The sequence below is a fragment of the Balaenoptera ricei genome, chromosome X (assembly GCF_028023285.1).
Source record: "Balaenoptera ricei isolate mBalRic1 chromosome X, mBalRic1.hap2, whole genome shotgun sequence".
NCBI classification, from domain to species: Eukaryota; Metazoa; Chordata; class Mammalia; order Artiodactyla; family Balaenopteridae; genus Balaenoptera; species Balaenoptera ricei.
Genome location: NC_082660.1, coordinates 21,460,569 through 21,486,655, shown reverse-complemented (window position 1 = coordinate 21,486,655; position 26,087 = coordinate 21,460,569). Strand labels below are relative to the sequence as shown.

At 38.5% G+C, this 26,087-nt stretch overlaps 1 protein-coding gene across 2 annotated transcripts in view; it reads right to left on the bottom strand.

The window, feature by feature from the left end:
* POLA1 (DNA polymerase alpha 1, catalytic subunit) overlaps positions 1-26,087 on the bottom strand; it is a 292,537-nt gene that overhangs the window by 98,845 nt on the left and 167,605 nt on the right. For both annotated transcript variants that reach the window (XM_059910859.1, XM_059910860.1), the window contains one exon: positions 762-878. In XM_059910859.1, coding sequence (XP_059766842.1) covers positions 762-878 — 117 coding nt within the window. The remainder of the gene's footprint in view (positions 1-761; positions 879-26,087) is intronic.

The following is a 26,087-nucleotide window of genomic DNA, read 5'->3' as shown; positions in this document are numbered from 1 at the left end:
TGATCACAAAACCTTCTTTGCCTGGAAGACCTTCAAACATTCCTCTCCGCACAGTTTGGGAAATGCTGCTTGGGTCCATGATGCTCAGAGGGGGCGACAGAGGGAAGGCATCTGACCAGTAAGGTGCTTCCAGACTATGTGCTCCCCAGATGGGAGTCACCAACGAGAGACTGCCTTATCCCTCAGGTGTATGTACTAAGGACGAGAAAACGCTTGAGAACTACTCCTCTGTGCTGCTACTTAGAAACAATGGAATCTCATACAAATCAAATAAGCCCTTTATGGTATAGGTTTGGGAGGTTTTCTGGCCCCTGCAAAAGGGGTTCTGATCTAGTCCAAAGGTAACAGCAGTTTCTACAAAGGAAAGTTATCTATTCTCTGTAATTAAGAAGCGGCAACCAAAGATATGAGTAACCCATACGGGAACTAGTCAGCTTCTCTTTTAGATATAAATATATACTGTTCATGATGTGAAAAATAAAGCATGTATCTTTTTGAAGTCTGGATATTTTCTTAAATACATGTGTGCAGGGTGTCACCACAGGGCATATACCAAATATCCACTTCCCAGAGCTAAGGGAGGAGCAAGCTCCCCCCAACACACACAGACACACAGACACACACACACACAGACAGACACACAGACAGACGCAGACACACACACACACACACACACACACACACACACACACACACACACACACACACACACACACACACACACACACACACACACTTCTTGAGCATGATACGACCGTTACCTCTGGTCGAAGTGTAGCTTTCATGCAGACTTGGCAAAGAGGTCCATTTCGGGAGAACTGAAGGGGAAGGTGCCGAGTTCGATTTCGACATGTTGGCTCCTCACAAATCAACCAGCCCTGGAGAGACAAAGGATGCTTCAGTCCTATCACCACCATCAACCAATACAAATAAAAACCCTATCGTGATCAAGATAGACTCACTGTGATCAAGGTAGACTCACTGCATTCAAACCTTCCTTAGAGATTCTGAAATAGCTCTCTACCCTTCTTTCCTGATGTGTTAATTTGATCTATGCCCCCAACATAAAAGTTAGGAAACTCATAAAGTTTAAAAACAAAAATCACATGAGATGTTATTTTCTTTACTTAAAAGAAATCCCCAACCCCACCGAATACGCCAAAACCTCCAAAAAAAAAACTCATATGATTACATGCAGAATGTAAACTGATGGGTTTACAGGAAATTACAATCTAAATAGGAAAGCAAGGTCTAAAAGCTTTACACAAAGCCTAAAAGCAATTCACTATGGGCTGGCTTTAAGAACCAAGTTGTATGGTACCAACTAAAACAACACAGAGAAGGGAGGGATTCATGTAGATTCTACCTATCTGAGACATATAACTACTACCATAGCAAAAGACCCTGAACTAGAAAAGAGAATCAGTGGTTCTGAGTCATAGGCAACTGTTTGTTCCAATTCCTAGGGCCTATTACCACATTTTCTTGATTTGAGGACACGGTTTTATTCACATTTTAATGTTTCTGAAACTCAAGACACCTTTACAAATGACATGTATTTATGTTTCCTCCAAAAAAGCTGTTAAGAGTGCAGCTCACAATCGATGGCCCCTCAGAATTAAAGACACGTGATACTTTGCTTTAGCCTGTTCTAGGTATGGGGGAGACAGAGGGATCGTGGGGCTGACAGCAGCAGCTGGTGATACATTTTAAATGTAGCCTATAAAACTAAACATGAGACTAGTTTTTTCTTGAAGTATCAATTTAGGCGTACTAATAAAGGAAACAGTAGCATTCAAGGAAACCATGTATGAAAAATGCAGGACTGAACCACCCCTTCATCATTCATTTGGGTTTGTGACACTATTTGCTACCTGAGGCTTTACACACTTGCGAATATCTATCAGTTAATATTCACAACCATAGCTGTAATTCATTCAATTCTTAACAAAAATTTTTAAAAAGCAAGCAGATAGGTCAATTACCATGTTTTGAGACAATAAAGTATTAAGTACCAGAATACAACCCAGAAGTTAAAATTATTTTTTAATTTTTAAAATATAATGTTCAAAAGCTACAGTTCTTTTCAGATGTTTCTGAAACTTGATTCCATCAACTTACCACAACTTCATGACTCACCAGGTGAGCTACCAACCAGGGAGATGCTAAATTGTCACCTCACCTGTTTCTAAAGCAAACACCCAACTCTATCTCTGACAGAGTTACTAACTAAATGTCCTTTCAAATCATATAGAAAACAGATAATATAATTTGTCTAGACTTCCTACCAGTTATAATTAACATTAAAGAGGTCTTTTCTTCTTTGTCACCTCTCTATTCAGTACTTATTTGGGTTTGTTTGTACTTACTATCTGTTAATCTCCCTTTACAAATGACAACAATAACTAGAGCTATTATGCATGGAAATTAAACATGCTGATAACTGTGTGAAGGGAACTGGGGCTGAAAAAAAATATTAGAAGCCTGTAACTCTTTATGCCTCTTGTTTTATTTTGATAATTAAGCTTTTGGTCTTGGCGTATTTTAAATAAAACTCTTCTATGGGGGAAAGAGGCCCTAATCATATTCAATATATGCTTTGCTTCCATTCAGTTTTGTCAAGTACATTTGGTTAACCCTTTGTTCCCCCAGCAAATATTGACTGTGCTAAATATACCTTTCAAGGAACATTTGAGCTGTTAAAAATAAATATGCCAGGTCTTTGAAAATATTCCATGATGGCGCAAATCTTACGTTACAAGATCTCATAGTGCATTTTGCCTCTCATGGGTGATAAAAACAAAGCAAAAGAAAATACTAACGTTGTATAAATTCCCTTTGAATTATCACTCACAAGGACAAAATTAAACTTATTTTCATTTCCCATTTGGGAAATAACATGCAGCCCAAAGGTACACTGCCAAGTCAGTGGAAGGAAAAATAATTTAATAATGTGTAGTTCTTTGGAAGTCCAATCTACAAAAATGTTTGGCTTTTAATAAAAAACCCCAGAACCACTCTAAGGATGTCTGCCATCCAAATATGTCATTTTATTATGCAATGCCACATGTAAATGCCAAACTGTCATAACCAAGAGTAATACGGTCATTAAGTTTTCCGATGGCTACTTTAACCATGTTTTAAGTAGAGGGTTCAAAAGAGGTGATGCTGGCCTGTCCAATAGCAAAACAAACCTTTACCAAAACATGCAAAACTCTATCACCTGTTGCTTTAGTCTCAGCATCACTAATTCCTTGAAATCATTGTGTATGAAATTGTGTCAAATGCTGATTGGTTCTGATTGCTAAATTATATTTCTGAGGCCTCAACGAAAATGGTTTCTGTCTGCACATGCTAAAAAGGGATCGATTTCCACTTGTAACTGAGGTGTTCTTGGTAGCTGCACCTTAAACACAAACTGCTATTCATTTGTGTACATCTGTAGTTTTAGAAGGATGCACACACAGAAATCACCCACACTCGGAAATGTGGTGCATAGGAGGCATTCAAAAATATCTTTTGAAGAAAATAAATGAATAAAATAGAAGCAATAAAATAAAAACACACAGTAGCAGATTTATGGAAAATAAGGAAAGGGTCTAAAATTCACAGGAGAAAAAAACTTCACAGTAGTTTTCATACTCTTGAATCAAATATATGATGGGTCTTTCTCCCATTTCCAATCAGTTACCAAATCTGTCCGCTGGCCTTATAGTCCCATTATCACCAACCTCACTCAAGCCCAGACCTCAAAACTGAACTACTGTGACAGCTCATGCCTGGTTTCCCTGACTCCATGCTCTCCCACATCCAATGCACAGACTTGCCAAGTGTAGCTTCCCAAGGGCTCTCCACTCCCATCCCCCAATGGTATACCTTCCATAGAGGATAAGAACACATGCTTTGGTCCCATTCCTCCTTTCTCATCATTCTCTTACGCCAGCTCTTCGCCCCACAGCGTTGGTTTTCTCACTGTCCTCACCACTTTTTGCCTATTGCCAACTTCTTGTCTCTGCTCATGCTGTATAACCTCTGCCTAAAATGCCCGTTCCTTGAGCATCACTTCTTTTCCTCGCCCGTAAAATTTTCCCAGCCCTCAGGAACTTCTCCCTCTAGCCCAGCTGCCACTGAGCACACTCTGCTTTGCACTCTCCTGGAACCATCTTATTTTACTTCCCTAACTGGATGGTCAGGCCCTCAGGGAATGACCCACTTTGGATCTGGTAGTGTCCCACCCAATATCAAGCACAAGGGTTCACACTCAATCAAGAAAACCGAACTGAGGTTATGAAAAGGTTATGCACTTGAGTGTGGTCTCTCCCCTCCTATTTATTAATAGGTAATTTTGTATAAAGTTGCCAAACCTCTCTTTAAGCCTCAGTTTCCTCGTCTATAAAACAGGAGGTAATAATGTTTACCCTATTAGAGTTGTTATAAGAAAGCCCGCACAAATGTTCAGTAAATGTCAAATACTGTTATTATCCTCCATATGCCTCCGGTACTGGGGAATGTCAGTGCTGTACTTACAGCTGACAATGCATTATTCAAAATGCACTATTCCAACCAGGAAAGAGCCTGGTCAGCTTCTGCCTGGTGTTATCCCAAAATGGAGAACTTAGGGATAACCCGTAAGATTAGGTGGAGCTGCTTCTCAACTTGGTTGCAAAATAGTACAACTATGCAGTCAACACAAGTGAAATTTCCATGTTTTTCCTGATAAAACTATACTGGATTTGAAGTTATAGATGGCAGAACAGACAGTGAGGAAAGTGCTTTATTCTGGGATTCACAGAGATTTTCAAGAGACAATACAACACAGTACTGCAGTGACGTATGATTTAAACTGTAATGGCTCTCCAGGAGTGCGGTGACAGGGTTACAGGGCGAGGTCTGCCAGCATGCGTGCTGTTACAGAGTTCATCATATCATTACTATTTTTCTATAATGGCCATTAACTGCTCCTCTCCCCAAACTATATGCACTTTGAGAATACCAGATACTCTTTTCACCCAAAACCATTTATAAATGTTCTGGGGTTCCCGTGCAGTCACGTTTGTCTGTCACAGAATTATCCCCAGTGTAAAACGGGTCTTCTTATAGACAGTGCACAGTATGGGCCCACAGCTGCTTTTGAAGAATGACATGTTGTGATTTGGGATTTCCAGAAATATCAAAAAAACAAATTGCTTTCTGACCCACATTTGCACCCAAAACTGGGAGAAAATTTTCCTAAGATCTCCAGGGGAAGTTTTAACAGGAACATAATTTTGCTTTTAAAGTTAAATCTTCTACTACACTGCAGCATGCTGGCATGTCAAAGAGTGATTATTAAGTCTCAGAGAGGTGCCAGGGTAGGAGACGAAAGAGCAAATCAGGAAAGATACACACATAAACTAACTATTCACCAAAGTTAATACAAAAATATTTCTAACAAAATTATCAAACAAAACAAGTGGAAAGTGCCTCGTCGGTCAATGTGAGAATTTTAAATATTATTAAAATTGATTTTTAAAGTAAGACATCTCTTTAAGTGAACAGTCACATGTCATTTCATCCAAGTTATTTGAAACTTATTGATCTTATCATCTGTGCAAGGACCAGACTCTGCCATCAGTTTGCTGAAAAGATAATGGAGCACTCCCAAACTGTTATGATAGGTTAGATGCAAACAGTGGTCCTCATTTAGACACAGAGAATAGCACTACAAGTGGGAAAATTCCAACCTCAGCAATTGTATATTACAGGATAAATTAGCAAGTTGTTCTGCTTTGCCTCGCATCAAATCCAATACCCTAGCCTTGTTATTTTAATTTGCAATCAGAAGCTGAGCATCAGAAGATGTACCTGAGGTACATTAAAGAGCCCCATGCAAGCCATCTTCTCCTGCTATACTGTGAGCAGAGAAAGCCAACAATTACCAGCAATTTTATTTTACCACTGTAGGACAATACTAGAACAGTTAAAATTGTCTCCGTGCAAGCAACCAGGGAAAATATACTTGAAATGACTTTATACGGAAAATTACATTTTGGGGGAAAAAAGTTCAACGGAGGACATGTATCTTTCTGTATGGGCAGCTAAAATCTCTCCTAGTATGTTCAAGCCTATTCTATAAAATACTCTCCCTATTCATCCAACTCAAAAGCAAGCTACATTCTTAGGCTATAATAGGTCACAACTAAGTACACAGTACCTTGCTTCAGGAATAATTTTGCTTTGTCTGTCAATTGTCAACAAAGCACAAAGAGCTCATGCAACCCAGCCATGTACTGTGGATGATAGAGATCTAACAAAATACAAATAGTAAGAATACAAGATTTCTGAGCCGCCCTGCTTTCACTTTACACGAGGAACTGAATGCATTTTCCTCTCCACATTCCATTAATCTCTATTGTATTACAAATCTTTTCATAAAAGACTCTTTTTTTCCCCCTATGTGAAGCTACAAGTGACTTGTGGATGTAATATTCCAACCATGATGAATGTCCGACTTTCCAACATGAATGGTTATAAATGGATGTGTCAGTTAAGGCATATAGTCATTTCAACAAGGAAAAAAAGAAAGAATCAAATGGAATGAGATGGAAAAATGGCTACTCTGATGCTCACATTAATATTTTAGTGATGAGGCCTCTAAGAAAAATTGTTCATTACTTCCAACACGGCTCCGGCCTCTCAACTTCTCGCTCTTGAAAAAACATCACCTTAGGGCTTCCCTGGTGGCGCAGTGGTTGAGAGTCTGCCTGCCAATGCAGGGGACATGGGTTCGAGTCCTGGTCTGGGAAGATCCCACATGCCGCGGAGCGACTAGGCCCGTGAGCCACAACTGCTGAGCCTGCGCGTCTGGAGCCTGTGCTCCGCAACAAGAGAGGCCGCGATAGTGAGAGGCCTGCGCACCGCAATGAAGAGTGGCCCCCGCTTGCCGCAACTAGAGGAAGCCCTCGCACAGAAACGAAGACCCAACACAGCCAAATAAATAAATAAATTTAAAAAAAAATCACCTTAGGTATGTACACATACTAACAAATAAACTTCAAAAGTTAACTCAAGGCTTAGTTTCATCAATATGTATACAGAAAAAAAGACTGGAAGGAAATACTCTAAAAAGCCATCCCTGGTTATCTCTAGGTAGTTTCTTTTGTTTCTGTATTTTGTAAATTTTCTACAAGTGTACATTGTTTTTTAATCAGAAAACTGTTATTAAATGGGGGGTGGGGGAAGAGACAGTTTTGCCAAGAGTGTTCAATATAACAGAATTACTAACACATCTGAAAAATATTTTGAGCTTTAACATGTGTTTGGTTGTTTCCAAAATGATTTTTCAGAGAATGGGCTTATGGGAAAAAAAGGCACATAAAAAACATTTTCTTAAAAAATTTTTTTTAACTCTCAGAAATTTCTAGAGTAGGTCGATTTTAAGCACATAAGCAGTTTCCAAATAGAAAGTGGCAGGGCATGCATTATTAGTATTACAATCATATATGAAATTAAGCTACTCACTAAAATGCACATAGCCTTCTATGGAATATGATTTGATCTCCAAGGGTAGGTAATAAATCAGTTTTAAAGAGAGGTGCTTTGTTCCTCAGGCCTCTTCCCCTGTCTTTATTCAGTGTACGAATGGATCAGCTTAGATGTCCAGGGTAGGGATCAAATAAAAAATTCAAGCAGGAGGGCATGCCTAGAAACTTATTACTAGCAGAGTTTCTTTTCTTTGCTCAAGTCTAGCTAAAAGTAATTTTTATTGTTCGTTTGTTTCCAGGCTATTTATTGGCATGGTTTAATGTGATATACCTTTGGGTACTGAACAACAAATGTTCAAACTGAACTATCTATGCAGTTGCCTCAAAGGGCATCTTAAAATCAGAATGGACTTCAAACCATCACCAGGCAGTGTTTGTTCATTTAACTTTAATTATTTTCTCCTTGAGAATGGTACTAATGAAACTGAATATCTTTCATGGTTTCGAAGGACCGTCTGAATAGTCTGTAAACAGAACTAAGGGTAGACGAGAGATCTGGCTGAGCCAGGGGGTTGCTAGGTGATGTAGAATGTAAACCCACAAACTTGTTAAGGTTTGCTTTGCTTTCATGCCACTTTCACACACTCTCAAAAGTTTTAAGAATTGATTTTTCAGGTGGCCATTAAAAAAAAAAAGAAGAGAATTCCTCCCCCCCCTCTGAAATACTCCCCCAAATGCTCTGCCAGATTCGGAAGGGTTGAAATCCATCTGACCTTTGGCTGTAACCTGGGAAACTTTTGCTTTTACGTAAATGTAGGATCATGTATTTTATGAATGCCATCACCAAAGAAGCAAATCCACAAAAGTGGATTTCCAAATTTCAAAATGACATGTCTAATCTTTTCTTATTCAACTTGGAATAAAATAAAGATTTCTTTCCAGAAAAAAAAACTGTGACCACAGCTTAGAGGGATTTGGGGCACAAAACCCACAACCCCATGGCAAATACCTCAGCACAGATTACCGTCGTGACAGACCTCTCGGTTTAGCCCCTGGCGGCTCTCTTCTGGCCTACACACCAGGTCTCACTGCCTGTGAGGCTTCTCCCTGCCGCCCCCTCCCCCAAGCTCCTCTTTAAGTAGCTGATCAGAGATTGTCCAGTAAGAGCACTTTATTAGATCATCAGGCAGAGGGGTTCACAAGTACTGAGAGCAATGGGCTCAAATGCGGCACATCAGTTTTAATAGACCAGGGGCTACTAGTAAACTGCAGATACTGCTGAGAACTTTCCATGCACTGAACTCTTGAAAAAGCACCGTCTCTCCAGCTTAAATGCAGCTGCCTCTTTCAATGCCGCAAATGGGTAAATTTGACAAAAAAGCCACCATTAAGACTACATGAAAGGCTCAAGACAACATCCTTTCAATGCTTTGTACTTCAGTAATCAGATGTACTTACTCACCCCCTCCCCCAAACCCGATCAAGAACTATTTCTGAATGGTAGGAAATAATTCCACTTTGTACATCTTTTAGTTAATCAAGACTTTCTATTCAGCAATTTGACCTTTTGTTCAAAACAGGATTATCAGTTTTTTCGCCAGTTACCAAGGGCGACTCGCATGGTGAACATAATTGCAATAATTTGCAAAACACCATGGCAACCCACATTACAACTAGGTAAATACTGGGCTTTTGTGCTACATTGTTATTTTCAGAGATGCTGAAGTCAAAGAACGAATGACAAATGAACACAAAATTTATATTTGCTTTGTCTCAAAAGAGAAGAAAATTGATAACAAGAATTGGGGGGAAACCGACTACAGCTGTAATTTCTAACTTGATTAATTAGGATGGTAACAGTCCTTAACAGTATATTCAACAAACAGCCCTGACTTCGTCTCTCCACCCACCTCTCTCTATACCACTACCAGTATCCACCCCCATCCCAGACAAATTTTTTCAGCTCGGAGAACAAACATCCCCCATTTGCTCTTTTCTTCAACTTAATGGAATCCTTAATTGCAGAATATTGCTCTCCTGCTCTTCACGGCAATGAAAACGGAGAGAAAGGAGGAGAGTGCCAGGGCAGACAGGGAGCTACAGTCATTTTTTTCCTGCCTCTTTTGGACACCCCAGGCCCAATGATGAGACGGCATTTTTCTGGTATCAGCAGCTGTTTCGTAGCAGACAATAAAGTAAAAACTATTTAGCTTTGCAGAAAAGCCACTTCTTTCCTCTTGGCAATACAAGGTAAGTCTACATGGCGAGACGAAGTTTCATAATTTAAATGCCAGAACATAAGATGAGAAAATAATGATAATAAAAAAATACATTTTTCCTGTAAAGAAATTATTAACTGTGGTTCTGTCCAAAAAGCTGTCGAAATGCATGTGTTTGCTATCTGGGGAAGATGTTCGACAATACCACCCATGTGCTGAAAGCCACTTTATACTCAGAGAGCCCAATTCACAAAACAATTTAAAAACAGAAACTCAGTACTCAGAAATTAATACAAAAATCAAAATCATATTCTTTGTAAACATGGTCTGGAAAACAGTATTATCATCTTTTCTGTAATAAATGTGATGATTAGGAAAGTTATATCAGAATTGCTTTACTTAGGTATGAAAGGCAGGTTCTACTTTATAGTAAAGGAGCAGTTTTTTCTAAGGGGCACAAATTCTGCTGTAACGCCTAGCTTTTTGGAAATTATCAAAATTGACTTTCCCATGTAAAATGTAATGTTTGGGAATGAGAAAAGAAAAATACACAGAAAGGGTTTACAGAAGTTATACAGCCGAGATCGCGAAAAACAAGAAGCACCAGATGCACTCTCAACACAGCCCAGCCTGCTTTCCTCCATCTGCTTATTACAAGGCAGAGCAAAAGCAGTCTCTCAAATGATCTGCATATACAGTCCTCCTAACTTTTGAAAAATCAAATGAACGTGATACTATAATGGGTCCATTCTTATTTTGTCAGGTCTGAAAACTCCCAGATAGATTTCTAAGATTCAGCTTAGAGAGATCACAATATAACATTCTTCAGAATATGCCTCTGAAATTACAGATACTGTGATTTCTCCTGAGAAGTAAAAATCAAAAGAATGTGACACGTTAACTCCTTCTCAGTCAGTGACAACCTCTTTATACTTGGAAAATATATTTTATTTTCTGGCTTAGTTCATTCTGAATTTACCATACCTATATTAAGTGCATTCCTACCTAAAGCCCAAATGTTAAGAGGAAATGGATTCTTCAATGCCAAATGATAAAGGGTTCAACAAGCTGTCAGTATTTTTTGATCAAACAGACTTGACGACAGATCATAAAGTGGGCCTAAAATCGTCATGACACTTGAACTTCTTTAAGAAACCCTTATTTATAAATGAAATATTTTAGAATCTATCTGGAATTTCTTCACTTATAATATTTTACTTAGTATACTTGTTCCCTCCTGTCCCAACCTTTTGTAGCTTCTATGGCTTCTGTGGTTCCCGTGGGTTTTTTGCCTTTTCTCCTCTTGTTTTTTCTTCTCTTTTTTTTCTCAACTGGATAGGATGCTTCTTGACTTCTATTTGTGAATTGCAATATCCAACCCTCTATAACGCCAATAAATTACCCAAATCAAGAATGGCAAATACCAAGCAGGTGGACTGCATTCCATCTCCAACTCCATCCCCACAGGCGATATAGGATGAAAACTGGTACTCAAAATGAAACCCACCTGCTATCCCTGCCCTGAATCCTGCTTGCTCTAGAATTCTCAACTCTGGCTGCACAGCGGAATCACTAGGGGAACATTACAAACAGATTGCTGGGCGCCACCCCAGAGTTTCTGCCTCAGTCGGTCTTGGGGGGGTGCCTGAGAATGTGCATCTCTAACAAGCTCCCAGGAGATACTACTGCTGCTGCTGGTCTCAGGACCACGCTTTGGGAACCACCAGTCTGGGGTACAGAATGGGCATCAGGATTTTAAAAAGCTCCCCAAGTGATTCCAATGTGTGGCTCTGGTTGAGATTCACTGTCTGTGTGATTCTCATTCTCTACTGTTCTAAGGGAACTACTGGTTATTATCTTCGGAAGAATGAAGTTTATAAACAGAACTGTACTAAAAAACTCTGCCCTCTCAACTCTTTCTCCTTCAACATTTACTCTTTCTTTAGATACTATTGATGTGATTCTCTCTTTTACTCTTTCGAAGTTCTCCATGTGCCATTAGAATTATTAGCAAAGCCTCATACCGGACGTAATTCTATTAGAAGAACTGACCAATTCCTACCTGGTTTATCACATGTATGTAGCTTAGTAACATTCCTCCCTTAAACAAACCAATAAACAAACCCTTACTCTAGCACTGACAATACAGTCCCTACGATATGAAGTGTGCTTCACTTAGGAACACAGAATTTTAGGAGTGCTGGTGAAAATCGTGTCTCTGAAAGCAAGTGCAATTCCATTTTTGACTTTGACAAGTAATATGAAATATATTTGAACCCTAAATTTTAAAGTTGGAAGGAACTTTAGAGCTCTAGTCTAATCCTTCACATTCGATCTGAAGAAAATGAGGCCCAGGAAACAGTAAACTCCTTGTACACTGTCACGGCAATAAGCTGCAGGGCCACCCGGGTCTCTGAACTTCTAGTCCAGTGCTCTTTGCTCTCTGTACCTACTCTGCTTAGTGCATGAGCCAAGAGCCGTACATGGTTCCTGAGTACTTGAAACATGGCTAGTCCAAATTGAGCTGTGCTGTAAGTGTAAAATATACAGCGAATTTCAAAGACTTAGTCCAAAATAGGCAATATAAAGTATCCAACTGACATTTTAAATATTCATTAGATTGAAATAATTTGAATATAATGGGTTAAGTAAAATCTATTACACTACAACTATCTCTCCCCTTGTTTTTAAAAATACAAGAAATGTATCATATACACTGTGCTAAATCTTGCTTTTTCCACTTAAAAGTAGAGGAAATTATACCCTCTAAGCACAGATAGACCATCAATGTTCTTATTAATGGCGGCACAGAATTCTCTTGTATGATTATAATAATTCAATAAATCAGTCCTCTTTTGACCAACAATTAGGTTGTTTTTGGTCTCTTACTATTACCAGTAATGTTGCAAGGAATATTCTTGTACAGTACCTTTGACAATATCCGCAAGTCCTGCCTATCTGTAAGGAGAGATACCCAAATTGGAATCGCTGAGCCAAAAGGTATATTCATTTAAAATTTTGAAAGATGTCACCAAGCTGTGGTCCAAATAGGGCGTACCAGTTTCCACACTGACCAACAGTGCATTCGAGTACTCCTTTCCCCGCACCCTTGCCTATTGATAGTGCTACCTATTATCTAACTTTTGGATCTCTGTCATTCAGATAGGTGAAAAATGGTATTCGTTTGGACTTCTGAACTTAAGAGTGAGCTTGAACATCTCTACCTATGTTTATAAGCCATTTGTATTTCTTCCTCTATGAACTGCTTGTCCCTGTCCTTTACCAATTGATTTTTCTACTAGGTTGTTGGTCTTTTTCTCCTTGATTTGCAAGAGTGCTTTATATGTGAAGGAAATTCGCCCTTTATTTGCTACGTGGGCAGCTATATTTTCCCTTCTTCATCATTTCTCTTTTGACTTTATGGGGTGTGTCTGTGTGTGTATATATGTAACTTTTACCCTGCAGAAATTTTTATTTTTTAATTTGTAGTCAAATTTATTGATAGTTTTCCTCTTTGGAGTCTGATTTTTGTGTTGTTTCAAAAAGTCTTCCCAACTCCAAGATTATTAAAAATATCCATTACTTTTATAGTTTCATTTTCTAAGTCTAAGTTTTTGAGGCATCTGGAATTTGTTTTAGTGTAGAGAGCAAGGAAGAAATACAACTGTATTTTTTTTTTAAGATCGACTATACCCTACTGATATGGACCACCTCTTTATGTAATACTAAATGCAACTTTTAGATATATCTCTGGACTTTCTCTATTGGCTCCATCAAAAATCAGGAGAGCACCAAAAGACTTTAATTACTCTAAACTCCTAAAATTTTTAATAACTGGCAGGTCATCTTTTTTGAAGGAATTTTCCTGCAATTTTTTTTTTAATGGAAGAAGCTTTAAATTTATGGATAAACTTAAAAGAGAATGATCCTAAACTGTTGAAGAGTCTTAGCCAAGACTAGGATATACTTTTCCATTTACTCAAGTCTTCTTTTAAGACCTTCAGTAGTAGTAAACTTTAAAGTTTACTTTATATCTATATCTATATATATCTCACATTTCTTGTTAACTTTATTACTAGGTATTTAATCTTCTTAGTCATTACTGTAAATGGTATTTAGTTCTTCCATTATATTTTCTGATTGTTGTTGGTGTAGATCAAAGCTATGATTTTTTAATATTAATTTTTAACTAGTGACTTTATTGATTTTTGTGGTTTTTTTGGCAGTGCCGTGCAGCTTGGGGGATTCTCAGTTCCCTGACCAGGAATTGAACCTGGGCCCCGGCAGTGAAAGCCCGGAATCCCCAACAGGGAACTCCTCCTAAATTCTTTTTGTCTATGTTAGATTTTTGGTTGATTTCATTAGGTTTTCAGGGTTCGCATGGATCTGTAAATAATGATAATTTGCCTCTTCCCCTTCCAATTTTTATATACTATTTCTTTTCCTTGTCTAATTACAGTAGCTAATTCTTTGAAAACTTGGTATTTGTCAACATTTTCTTTGGGCTGCCTCTGGTATCAGATTTCCCAAGAACCTAGGGCTGTGGACCCAAAAACTAAGCCATCAAAGGATCTCTGCAACTGGAAAAAATTATATTAAAATCACTGTAGACCTCTGGCTCAGAAGGCCTAAAATCAACTTTGGGGCTGAATTTAATTTAAACATTTTAAATGTTGACTAAATACTAAAATGGTTCCTTTTATATTTGGGGAATTAGTTCTCTTAAAAGCTCCCTTCCCTAACACAGTCTTCTTAACCAATCACTTCTCCTGTCTCTGTCTCTAGCTAGATGGTGTTAAGGTCTGTTCTAGCAAGAGACTCCTCTAATTCTGTGACATAATTTTAAAAAACAAACATGAGGTTCCCCATAAGTCTTCATGACTTATCCATAACTAAGGTTAGGACAATACACACAAATTTCTATCACAGAAAGTATTTCCTCTTAACTAAATCTCATTACTCCACCATTATTAAGTTAGGATTTCATGTTGTTATTGTTTTCTTGCAGCTCCTGGCTGAGTAGTAAACCTCAGTGAGTATCTAGAGTAGTGGTTCTCAAAGCGGTCCCTGAACCAGCAGTATCAGCATCACTTGGGAACATGTCAGAGAAGCAAATTTTCAGGCCCCACCCTAGACCTAGAATCAGACACTCTTGGGGCGGCATCTAGCAATCTGTGTTTCACTAAGTCCTCAATGGTGTGGCTGTGATAAGTGGGCATGTATTTATACAAATAAGGCTTAATATGTATAAATCATGAGGCTAAATGGCATACTCTATCAAGTTGTAAAACACAGAAGCCAGGCTGAGGTAGAGTGCTAGCACGATGGAAGAAAGGGGGAAAAAAATCTATCTATCCATAAAAAAATCAGCTGCTAATCCTGACATTTGCCCTCTCAAAGCCCAAAATACTCTATGCCCTTCTGAATACTTAGATTACTAAGGATTTGAATATATATATTTCCAGGGCCTACAATTTCTAAACTGCAAGAAGCATAAAGACAAAACCTCTGAAGAAAATACTGTCTACCTTAGCAGCTGTTTTCGTGTGTTACAGAAACAGGTTCAAAGAAAACTTCTTTAGATTCAGCTCCCCAGCTCTCCTGACCTTGGTCTCTGGATCTTCTAACTAGCCCCTGAATCCATGTCTCACCCATCTGCAGCAAGCCTGACGTGCCTCACACGGATGCTGAGATGATCTTAGGCAGGCCTGTCCATGCACTACTCCACTGCCCTACTTCTGATTCCATTCTGGAGCTTAGGAGATGCTACTGGGAAAAGATTCTCTTCAGCTCTTCATCTGACATTTCATATAATAAAACTAACGAATTTGACTTTGCTGCATAAGTACAGTCACTGAGTGTTCCTCCAGGAAAGCAGGAAATGGAGCTGGAGTAGGCCATTAATTAACTAAAACCAGAGAAGTCTACCTAATCAACTCTCCTTCCCCGGGAACATGCTCAGAAGGCCTTGTATATTAGAAGCCAGCAGAGAGACTGACATTTCCACATGTGGGACTCCAAAGTATCATTGAGGAAGGAAAGCCCTTTGCAACAGAATGGGTTTTTATAAATTTTGTGGAGGAAAGAAGGTCTGAGATACTTCACTAACTGGCCACAAACCAGACACACAGTTACCGATCACACAAAAGCCTCCAGCATCAAGGTAGTCAAATACCCGAGGCATTTTCCATGCCAACATGAAAAGAGGAAGACTCTCCACTCTACTGCTACATTTACCGCATCACAGGAGCATCAATGATCTCAGAAGGATGTGGGTACAGGTACCTGGAGTGGAGATACAGCTGTTCACGTGTCTGGCAAACTGATTCCCTAAGGAGAAAGGATTTGTCCTTCATCCAGCCCAGCTTCCATCCGGGCTGCCCTCACCAGGAACATCATGACCAAAACAGTATTTGAAGTGACTTTTAAAGAGAAAACACCCCCCTCTCCCCCAGCCCCAAGAGAGTTGAATTTTTTACACATTTGTATGAATTAAATTTAGTATCAAATAATTAAAACGAACACTTCTTAAGGGCAAACAACATGCTGGACCTGTATGTAAAACATTATTTCAATTGTATCTCTGGGGGAATGGATATTTTCATCTGAGAGACCTGGAGAGCAAGACAGCGAGCATGGCTCTAAGTGCTGGAGGCCCAGACATGCCAACATAAAAGATTAAGGGTATTTTGAGGATGGAAGAAAGAAGGGAAGAGGAAGAAGAAAGGGAGACACAAGGGCATCCGCAGGCCAGTCCCTCAGCCCCCAAGGGAGAGGATCCTATCATTCAGCTTTGAACCCCCGGGGCCTGAAGTAATGTGTCACACACTGCAGGAGCTGAAGAAATGTTCTTTCAATTTTAAACTGATGCAATTAAACTTTATGATATCAAGGGCAATTTGGACGCTGAACACTCTAGCTTCCCTCAGGCTAGGTTGCTGGTGAGAATCCAAAAGCCCTTCCTTCGCAGGAGGCCTCCTGCCGATAAAGAAGCCCTGTGGCAAAACAGCAGGAGCCAACTCAAAGCTCTCTCCTCATCTCACTGCAGGCCCCTTTCACCTGGAGAGCCTTTGGGTGTGCCCCGCTTGGATACCGCAGTAACACCTACCCACCCTCTTCCATGGGATGATACATCATGTGGGACCAATGTCTTAAAACTGCCTGAGAACTGCAGACTTGTGAACAAGTGTAATTCCCATGTACATGCATTCAGGTCTTCTTTCCTGACAATAACGGTATATAAGTAGCATGACTTTTATTTGAAAGATAGACTTAATTAAAAGAAAGAAAAAAGAAAACATGTCCATCTCATCTAATCTTCAACTTTCTAGTCTAAACCATAGTAAAATGGTTAAAGAAATTTCATTTTTCGAAAATTATGCTTGAAGTTAAAAAAAAAATCCCAATAACCTAAATGGGAAAAGAATAGATACAGGTATATGTATAACTGAATCATTCTGCTGTACATCTGAAACTAACACAACATTGCTAATCAACTATACTCCAATAAAAAAATTTAAAAAATTCCCATCATCCACTGGGTGTCACCAGGCTTTTCTGCTGGAAATCAGAGTTTTCAGAGAATTCCAAGTCATTGCGACTCTCCCCTCCTCTCAAGGTTTCTCCAAGTGTACAACTGTGGGAAGTAATGCCACGTCTCAAGTTGTTTATTCCTGGAAGATTTTCAGTTCCATTGTACCATGAGCAGTTTATGAAATATTTGAGAAGTATGTAAGCCCTATCTGAAAGCTCCAAAACAATCCGGAACATCATCTATGCTGACCGAGGAATGAAAATATGAGAACACAACCTTCCACTAAACAACCAAAATGACTCTCCCTGTTTGCCCACGAAGGGAAGCCCAGCATTATTTAACCTTTTCCCTAACATGGACGACATTAAAAAACACTTCACTTATGAATTTAACAGACTGAAAGTAAGCTTGAACTGGAAATGCCACAGAGAACTGCCATTATGTTCATAATTCAACTTTGTGTTATTCAATACAACCTAAGGGGCAGCTTTTGTAGAGCACAAAATATGAACTGCACATTTCTGAAAGGTCATGAGACACTAGGAGACAAGAATAAAGTGAATTAGTGAAAATGAATTCAGTGCAGATTTTTGCATTAGAAGTCAAAGTTAATACAGTTATTACAAAAAAGTTACCATCAATCTCTCAGAAACAGTGAGCTGTAACATTATAACTTACTAAATATTTCATCTAAGAGTTTGGATATTTCCCTCCCCGAGGCATATAAAAGGTTCTCCTTTCCCTCTGTGTGTACAATTTGTTGTTTACCTTAAAAAAGAAATTTCCTGAAAATGCATTTTCCTTCTTTTTAAGAACCCCAGTGACTCAACAGCTAAAAAAGTGGAATCTATGAGACCTAAAAAAGATTTAGGTCGATATTAAATTTTATTTTCATTACCATTAAAATATATTTTTTCAAGGTCACTATACATGTTAATGTAAATTAGTTCTTTAAGAAAAGCATGCATGAGTAATTTTTGGATAAAATAAAACCTCATACTTTGTAAAGGTTTCACATATTAAAAAAAATACATAAAAAGTCATTTCAAGTAGAAAACTAGCTTACATTCTTTCTGAAGAACAAACACATTAAATTAAAACCTCAAGGCCAAGGAGACATAAAGGAAAGACCAAGTTCTTATAATGGTGTTCGGGAGCCAGGAAGCCATGGTACAAATGAGACTAGAATTTTCTAAGTAACTCTAGGTCAAAAGTATACTTATTCAAAGATTATTTCCAAGCTAAAAACTTCATGAAATAAATAAAAACAAAGAGTGTAACACTGTAATTCACAGAAAACTCGAGGATGTCCTGTGCATATTTTTAAAAACCCATTAATTGGAAAGGGGAAAAATGAGTCATTTTGTTGGCAAACCTACTAAAATTTCCAAAAAAAAAAAAAAAATACTGGATACATGACAGACTTGAGTAAAAATCAGAAATGTCAAAATGATTAAATATACAAATTTCAAGAAACAAAATCAGAACAGTTTATTGAGATATTAATGATATATGAAACAAATATAAAAAATTTTTACTTAAGAGCTCAAAATATTGTTTATTTTAGCTTCATATTCAAATTAGCTCATAATCTCTATTAATATTTTAAATCAAATGGAAAAATTATTTTGTCATTAAAGCAGTACTTTTGGGCAAACCTAGTCTATTTTACTAGTCTATTTTAAAATAATTTAAGAAATAAAAAGTATAAAGATAAAAATCTTAATATGCAGTTTGGTAAAGTTCAAGTCAGTCTTTGAACAACACGTTTATCTATCCAGTAAAGCTTGTGTTAATGCGATGTAAGAGTTTGGCAAATTCAACTTTAATGGAGCATAAAAGTGCTTCTGCTTGAAAGTGAGATCATTTTTAAAAATTCAAAGCATGATCACTTTTTTTCCGTAGGAACAATCTGATACAAGCAGCAAAGCTTAAATAAACTAGAAACATTTCAAATGATCCATAAAGGATTAATAAGCACTGCAGGAAGTCCTATAGGCTCAGCGTATACATTTTCCATCTCTTCCCCCCATGATGGACATGATATAAAATTCTAAACAGAAGTGAAGTTTCAAAGTCCCTGAATGTTAAAGGGCTCTCGTGTTGAGGTGAGAGGTCGCAACTTAGGGCTCTCTAATTTGAAATGGATCAAAATTATGATGGTATTAGGACAAGAATCATGCAAATTTGGACATTCAATTAAAAAGGTCTTCTTGCTGAGGGTAACAGCCAGTGGTCAGAAGCAAAACTAAGGCAAAAGGAGTAGTGGTAAGCTACAGGCCACTAATATAACAAGAACAAAATGACAGCTATTATTTTGGCAGAGATAATCTATGCTGAAACACAAAACACACACGCACGCAATTTCTTTCAATACAATTTTCTTGTCTTCCCACTGACTTCTATGATTACCCCAGAACGCAGGGTTCTAAACACATTTCTCAATTGAATCCTCAATCAATAATAGTAAAAAATTCAGATGGAAGATATGGGAAAATGCATTATGGCATTAGTAACTGTTTCCAAAATAGGCTGAACTTATCAATATGCACAGAAGTTGATAAGAAGAAACCTCAGATACCTGAAACATCATATTTTTGTCACCCCAAAGCTCAGTCACGTTGCCTGTGTCCATCAAATCAAATTTTTTATTCTTAGGTTGGGCAATCTTCTTTCCTAATCCTTACAACTACAAATTCTTCAAGAATAAATATACCTCAGAAAAAAAAATTCCCTGCTTTAAATACAAATATAAACAGCTCCCCCAAAGTTACAAAGGCCTATTTTCTATGAAAGATAAAATGCCAAATTTTCCTTACCTATAACCATAATTACAACTTGGCACAGAGTCCTAAATTAAAAGTCAGTAAGACCATCATGGCTTTTTTAGTAAGCACCCAGGTTTACTGCTGGAGTAAACACTCAGGGTGAGGCAAAAACAGTTCTTAGTTTTTATACAAACTTTAGAATGTGCATATTTTTCAACCTCTAGTGTTTTAATAGTTCCTTGACAGAAGCATAAATTATTCATGCCACTACAATGAGATTTACTTTCTTAAAATGAAATGCAAATAGTAAATGAGAAGCGTGACATTTAACAATACCAATGAATGTAGGGATCAACAAGAGGAAAGCTTAAAAGCAGACAAACAAACAACAAAAAAAGAATGTCTCAAGTAAACAGTCTTATGTGGGAGTACAACTGCCAAACCTTTCGTGTGTCAGCCATCTCTCAGGGTACAGAGGGCCCTTACTAAGGCTTTGGCTATTTTATTGGCAATTCACATGACCATTAGCAGTTGAAGCAATAGGACTTCCATAGTGAAAAGTTCAATCATTTACTGAACACCTATTTTGTTCTTTGAATTTTCTAGTAACTTGATAGAGCAGGATGCAAACTGTCACACTCTTATGTGAAGAAGGCTTTCTGAAAAGAATATATGAACTTTGAATCAGAGGCCCAAGTTAAAATCCCAGCTCTACCATGTATTATCCTTCTAACACTGGCTGAGTGTCTGATTACAATATTCAGCTTCCTTATCTGTAAAAGTAGAAAAAAATATCACCTACCTTCACAGGGTTGCTACCAGAATTAAATGATACCACGTATGTAAAAGATGCTTAGCAAAGTGTTAGAGAGCTCAAAAACTACTAGCCTTGGGAATTCCCTGGCGGCCCAGTGGTTAGGACTCAGCGCTTTCACTGCCAAGGGCCAGGGTTCGATCCCTGGTCAGGGAACTAAGATCCTGCAAGCCGTGGTGTGGCCCCCCCCCCCCAAAAAAAAAACTAGTCTTATTTCTCCCACTATCTAGAAATCTAAAAGCTTATAGGAAACAAAATTATTTGCCAAATGAAACAATGTAACTACAATAGACTGTATGAAAGAAACTGCAGGAGAGAAGTTATATATTTAAAGTTCTCTAGGAACACAGAGGAGAAAAAACCTTTCACAGTTGTAATGTGAAGGAATGCTTCCTGGAACTGAGACGGGTTTGGGTCATGAAGGTTGAGAAGAATTTAAACAGATAGAGATGGCATGTGGGCAAGAACAATCCAGGCAGTTGTGAGAAAACAAGAAGGCCTGTCCGGAGGAATGGGGATTTGATGGTGTCATCGGATGAGAGGGTATGTGGAGAGGGAAGGTTGGATTATATAATGTCTTAAATGCCAGAATACAGAGTTTGGGTATGATTCTACAGAGATTTAATTAAGCCACTCCAGCACCCATGAGTGTGTGTAAATTGTGCCTGTTATATTCTAGAGTAGATTATAAAAGAGGATAGGATGCTACCTACAGAGCTAAGGTCAAAAAACAGTCCAAATCCCTTTGGCTTATAGACAGAATAATCTAACCCACAAAGGGCACCCATGATTAAACAATAGAGGTCCCGAAAAACAAAAAATGACAGCTGAAAATGTTGAAGAAATGAGACTGAGTCATCAATTACAGAGTTTAAAGAAATTTAGCAGAGATATGAGTGCTATTTACAAGTACTAAATTAAAAAAAAAAAAGCACAAAGGAAGGTGGCTGTATTCATCTGATGTTCAACATGGGTGTGGAGCGGGCAGTAAGGCCTAGAACAGAGGGAAGAACGTTTAGATTAGCCATGGGAAAAAACTTGTGAATGTAGAGCTTGTGAGGATAAGAAGACAGCCCAGCAAGAGACTGCAGCAGTACCATTAATGCAAAATCTTCAAAAGATTTTCAAAGCACAGTGGCAAAAAGATAAGACTTCTCAAGATGCAGTGTTTTCACCTGGGTGACCTGCAGACGACATGTTAGTTCTACAATTTATGACTTTTGGATTAAAGCTGGGGGGGGGGGTGTCCTTCCAGACATGGAGAGCCCTTAATGATAGCACTGCTACAAAACTGCACAGTGATCAAGAGTTACTGAACTAAGAAAAACCTCGGCAAGTACTCCCTCAATTATTTCGGCCCTTGGGCATTCGACGGGAAACTACTCGTTGCTATTATTCTTTTTCCAACATTCATTTTATAGAATATCAAGACAGAGTCAAATGTTGACTTACTATGGTAAATAGAGGGGAAAAAAAGCCTGCTTTGATTTCCTTCCCTTTATTACCACCTTGGTTTTGTGTTTTAGAATGTCGATTACATTTGAAAAGAGGGTGGAGGATGGCGGGGCATGCTCATCCCTTCAATGAAGACAAAAGACAGCAGCTATTTCATTCTGCTGTGACAGTGTTACCCCCCACCCCCCTTAATTCTCTCACCATCATATTAAACTGTGATTTTCAACAGGGTCCTGAAAAACATATTATATTTTACTCGTTTTTCTAAAAGAATTAGAAGGCAATTATAGGGAAAGCATAAAAATAGGGCAAAAATGTTTTTGTGTTTTTAGACCAGCTAAAATTTTCAGAGTTTAAAATGACTAGAAAGGCAAACTGTTAGGTATTCAGAAGGAAAATGTGAATGTTTTCCCAAAGGCATTATTAACAATTAATAATCATTACACTGGTGCCTTGTTTACCTGACCTTGTGTAAATTCAGCAGCCTGGTAATTAGACCCATATTTTGCACATTTGTATATTTCCATGCATAGATTTGACTCATTCATTCATCCATTAAAATTTGCTTGACAGACGTAGATGAATAATCAAGCTACAATTTGTATTTACTGGATTATAGAAAATTGCCCAAACTGTTAAGTTCAAGGAAAGCGCATTCTTGTCTCTCTCTTGTGACTGATGTAAAAGCAATTACACATCAGAGGATTGCCCCAAAGCTCTCAGAAGAAGTGGCACTGCTTTTGCAATCTAGGGTCTTTAACAGTTATCTTCTTTTGTGAACGTAGAGACTTTTTAAAGATTAACAGAACGAAGAAAATACCCCTGTGCAAGTAAGTTTATTATCATTTAGCTCATTACACTGTAATTTTACATTAAAAAGTGATGTTCTGATCAACCTTCCACATCCAAAATAAATAATAATGCACCTTTATTCTGCAAAGACTGTATAGGCAGTGGAAGTTTTGAAGAGAAGAAACAAGACAACTTTTGGGGAGATAGGTTTATGACAAACACTCCTCCCTCCCCGTAGAAAACAAACGTCAACAACAAAACCTGATCAAACCTCTTGCTAACTAGCAATCAGTGAGAAACAAAGGAACTCTAAGATTTCATTATTAATGTATTTTCATGCAAAGAAGCAGAACATATCTTAGTGCTAACTGCTCCCTAAATTCTGATGTTCGGTACTAGCCAAACACGCTGTCATGTGGAACTGTATTTTACACTACGGTATTTATTTTGCTTTTGCAGTCACTAATCAAACCATTGCTAATACACGTTTTCTGGTCTAAGGTACAGTACTTCTTTTACACAGCTGAAGATACAATTTTGCTGTCTTAAATCCATCTCTTCAAACTGCTTATTTTGATTGTCTACTTTAGAAGAAAAGAAGTGATTCCTGATTTCTAAAAAAAATGTGTGTGTATATATAACCAGCATTATCAGATTTTTAAAAAACTCTTAGATCATAAACCTAATTTTATAAAAGTATACATGAAGATGCAACTATACATTTTGTATAATCTTTACAATGGACATTTAGCTCCACAGCTGACAAAGCTTATAACCTGCTTTCACAAACATTATATTAACGTTTATGCAGCTCAAAATTTGGCTTGAAGCACATTTTCTGGACTGGCAACAGAGAGACATCCTAAGGGCTTTACTTACAAATTTAACAAAGAAAACGGTTCCCCGAACTTCCGAAACATATATCTGATTCTTTTTTTTACCATTACCAAAACCTAGTTTGTTTCCTCCTAACACTCCATCTTTTCTTTGTATAAAACAGATGTCTTGATGGATATCAGACATTAACTTCTGTGGTGATGGCCTGAAATCACCTAAAAGATCACCAAAGAACCAGGTAAAGCATTAGTTTAGAAAACTGAGTTGTTCTTACAATCCACATGTTTATAAACAGAGAAAGGGGAATTTAGATGCTTCTAGTGTGTGTGATTTCACATAAAACTGTCTGCTGAGTCCATGGCATTGTAATAGGCATTTCAGGGGTCTCGTGTCAAGAAGACATGGTCCTGGCAGTTTAATATGATAAAACAACATTGATTTTAAAGCCAAACACAAAAGCTATTTGCCTGACTCTTGGCTTCAATGGAAACAATGAGGGGGTGTCCAGAGGATTTTGAATGGGAGGTGGGGGGTACCGCTGCCCTAGGAGTCTGACGCTGCTCAGACAGGGCTGCTACCCAGTGTGTGCCTTGGGTGATTCTCTTCTTTTTGGTTTATTATCTGTTTGGTTGGTTGTCTTTTGGAAGGTTCCAATTGTTGCAAATTGCACTGCACTCTACTTGCTTAAGAAAAAAAAGGGAGGAAAGTAGCAAAAAAAAGTACAGCTGTTCTATGAACTGCTAGCGATGGTCTGACAAAAAAAGTCATCTGAACTCGTGTCCATTCCCTTGCTCTAGCTTATTCCCACAGAGTTGCTTTTACTACCAACTTCAGAATGGAAATGATATACTGCATCACTGTTGTCCAAAAATATTTAATTCTATATCACAAATTCAAGTTATCTGTTAAACTTGGATATGATGAGCTTTTCTGAGGCCCCCTACAGAAGTCTAGATTTCACATCCTATTAGCCACTTTCTCACCTATCCTGATTTTCCCTAATGTGTCACCAGCACCACTGAGCATATGATGACCAATAAATAGAACAACTCTCCAACAGGAGGCAAAAGCCAACTGGGCCCCATTACTCTTCTGCAAGAGCGCATTTGTGTATGCCAGGGCTAAGGAAGAGCACACAAAAAGAGACAAACACCCAAGCACAGACATGGCACTAAGGGCTTCTCAAAGCTGTATGTCTGGGTATTTAGCTATGCTGTTAACAGGAAAAAGCTATGACTGCCAGTGTTAAGAGAGCTTACGCCAACAGGAGTTCCAAAACCAGCCCTGCCACTAACAAGCCAGTTTCCTGGTCATGGTCTGGGGGACAGGTAGGAGTGCTATTAGATAAAAGAAAAGATCAAAACCACATCTTTGTAACACACACACACACACACACACACACACAACTTCTTGAGATTCCTAAGGTGACTGAAATTTACATTGTGAGAGAGATTGAAGCTGATATTCCAGAAAATACTGTCCACTGAGTGTGGAGTCATTAATAATAAAAAATAGGAATTAATTGGCTATTCCATTAAATACCACCCACAGCCTTTCTGAAGGTTCTAAAAATCACTCCCTCACTCAAATAAACAAGTCCTGTGTCTGCCATGTCCCTGGAGCTCTGCTCTACTCCGGGGACATGAAGCGAAATAAGGCACTCAACAGTGCAGCTTGCATTCACCAGGAGCTTGCCGTCTGTGCAGGAGAGAGCTGCTTGCCGATAGATGCCGTCCCACGTTGTGTTCAGGGGTTATGGACACACAGGAGAGAGGACATTCTGCCTGTAGAGTTGAGGAAGGAAAGCTTTCCAGAGACCGTGCCGCTGAAGGTGTAAGGAGAATTTCGCAAGCTGGGGCCATGTGAGTGCGGGCAGGGGATTCCAGGCAGAGAAGATGGCAGGGGTGAAGGCAGGGAGGGAGAAAAGCACGTGGGAACTTGGAGGAATACCAAGCCCCCCCTTCCCGGGCAGGATGCAGATAACCTACGGTGGGCAATGAGGATGCAGAAGAAGGCGGCAAGACTAGCTTGGGGACTAATGCCACGCTAAGGAATTTGAATTTCAATCTGTAAGAAATGAGAATCCTCTGAAGGTTTTTAAAATGCAAGGTAACATCATTAACCCTATTTTGGGAAGGTAATCCTGTGAACAGTGCGGACAGTGGACTGATAAGGGAATAGGCCAAGACAGGAAGATCAATTAGA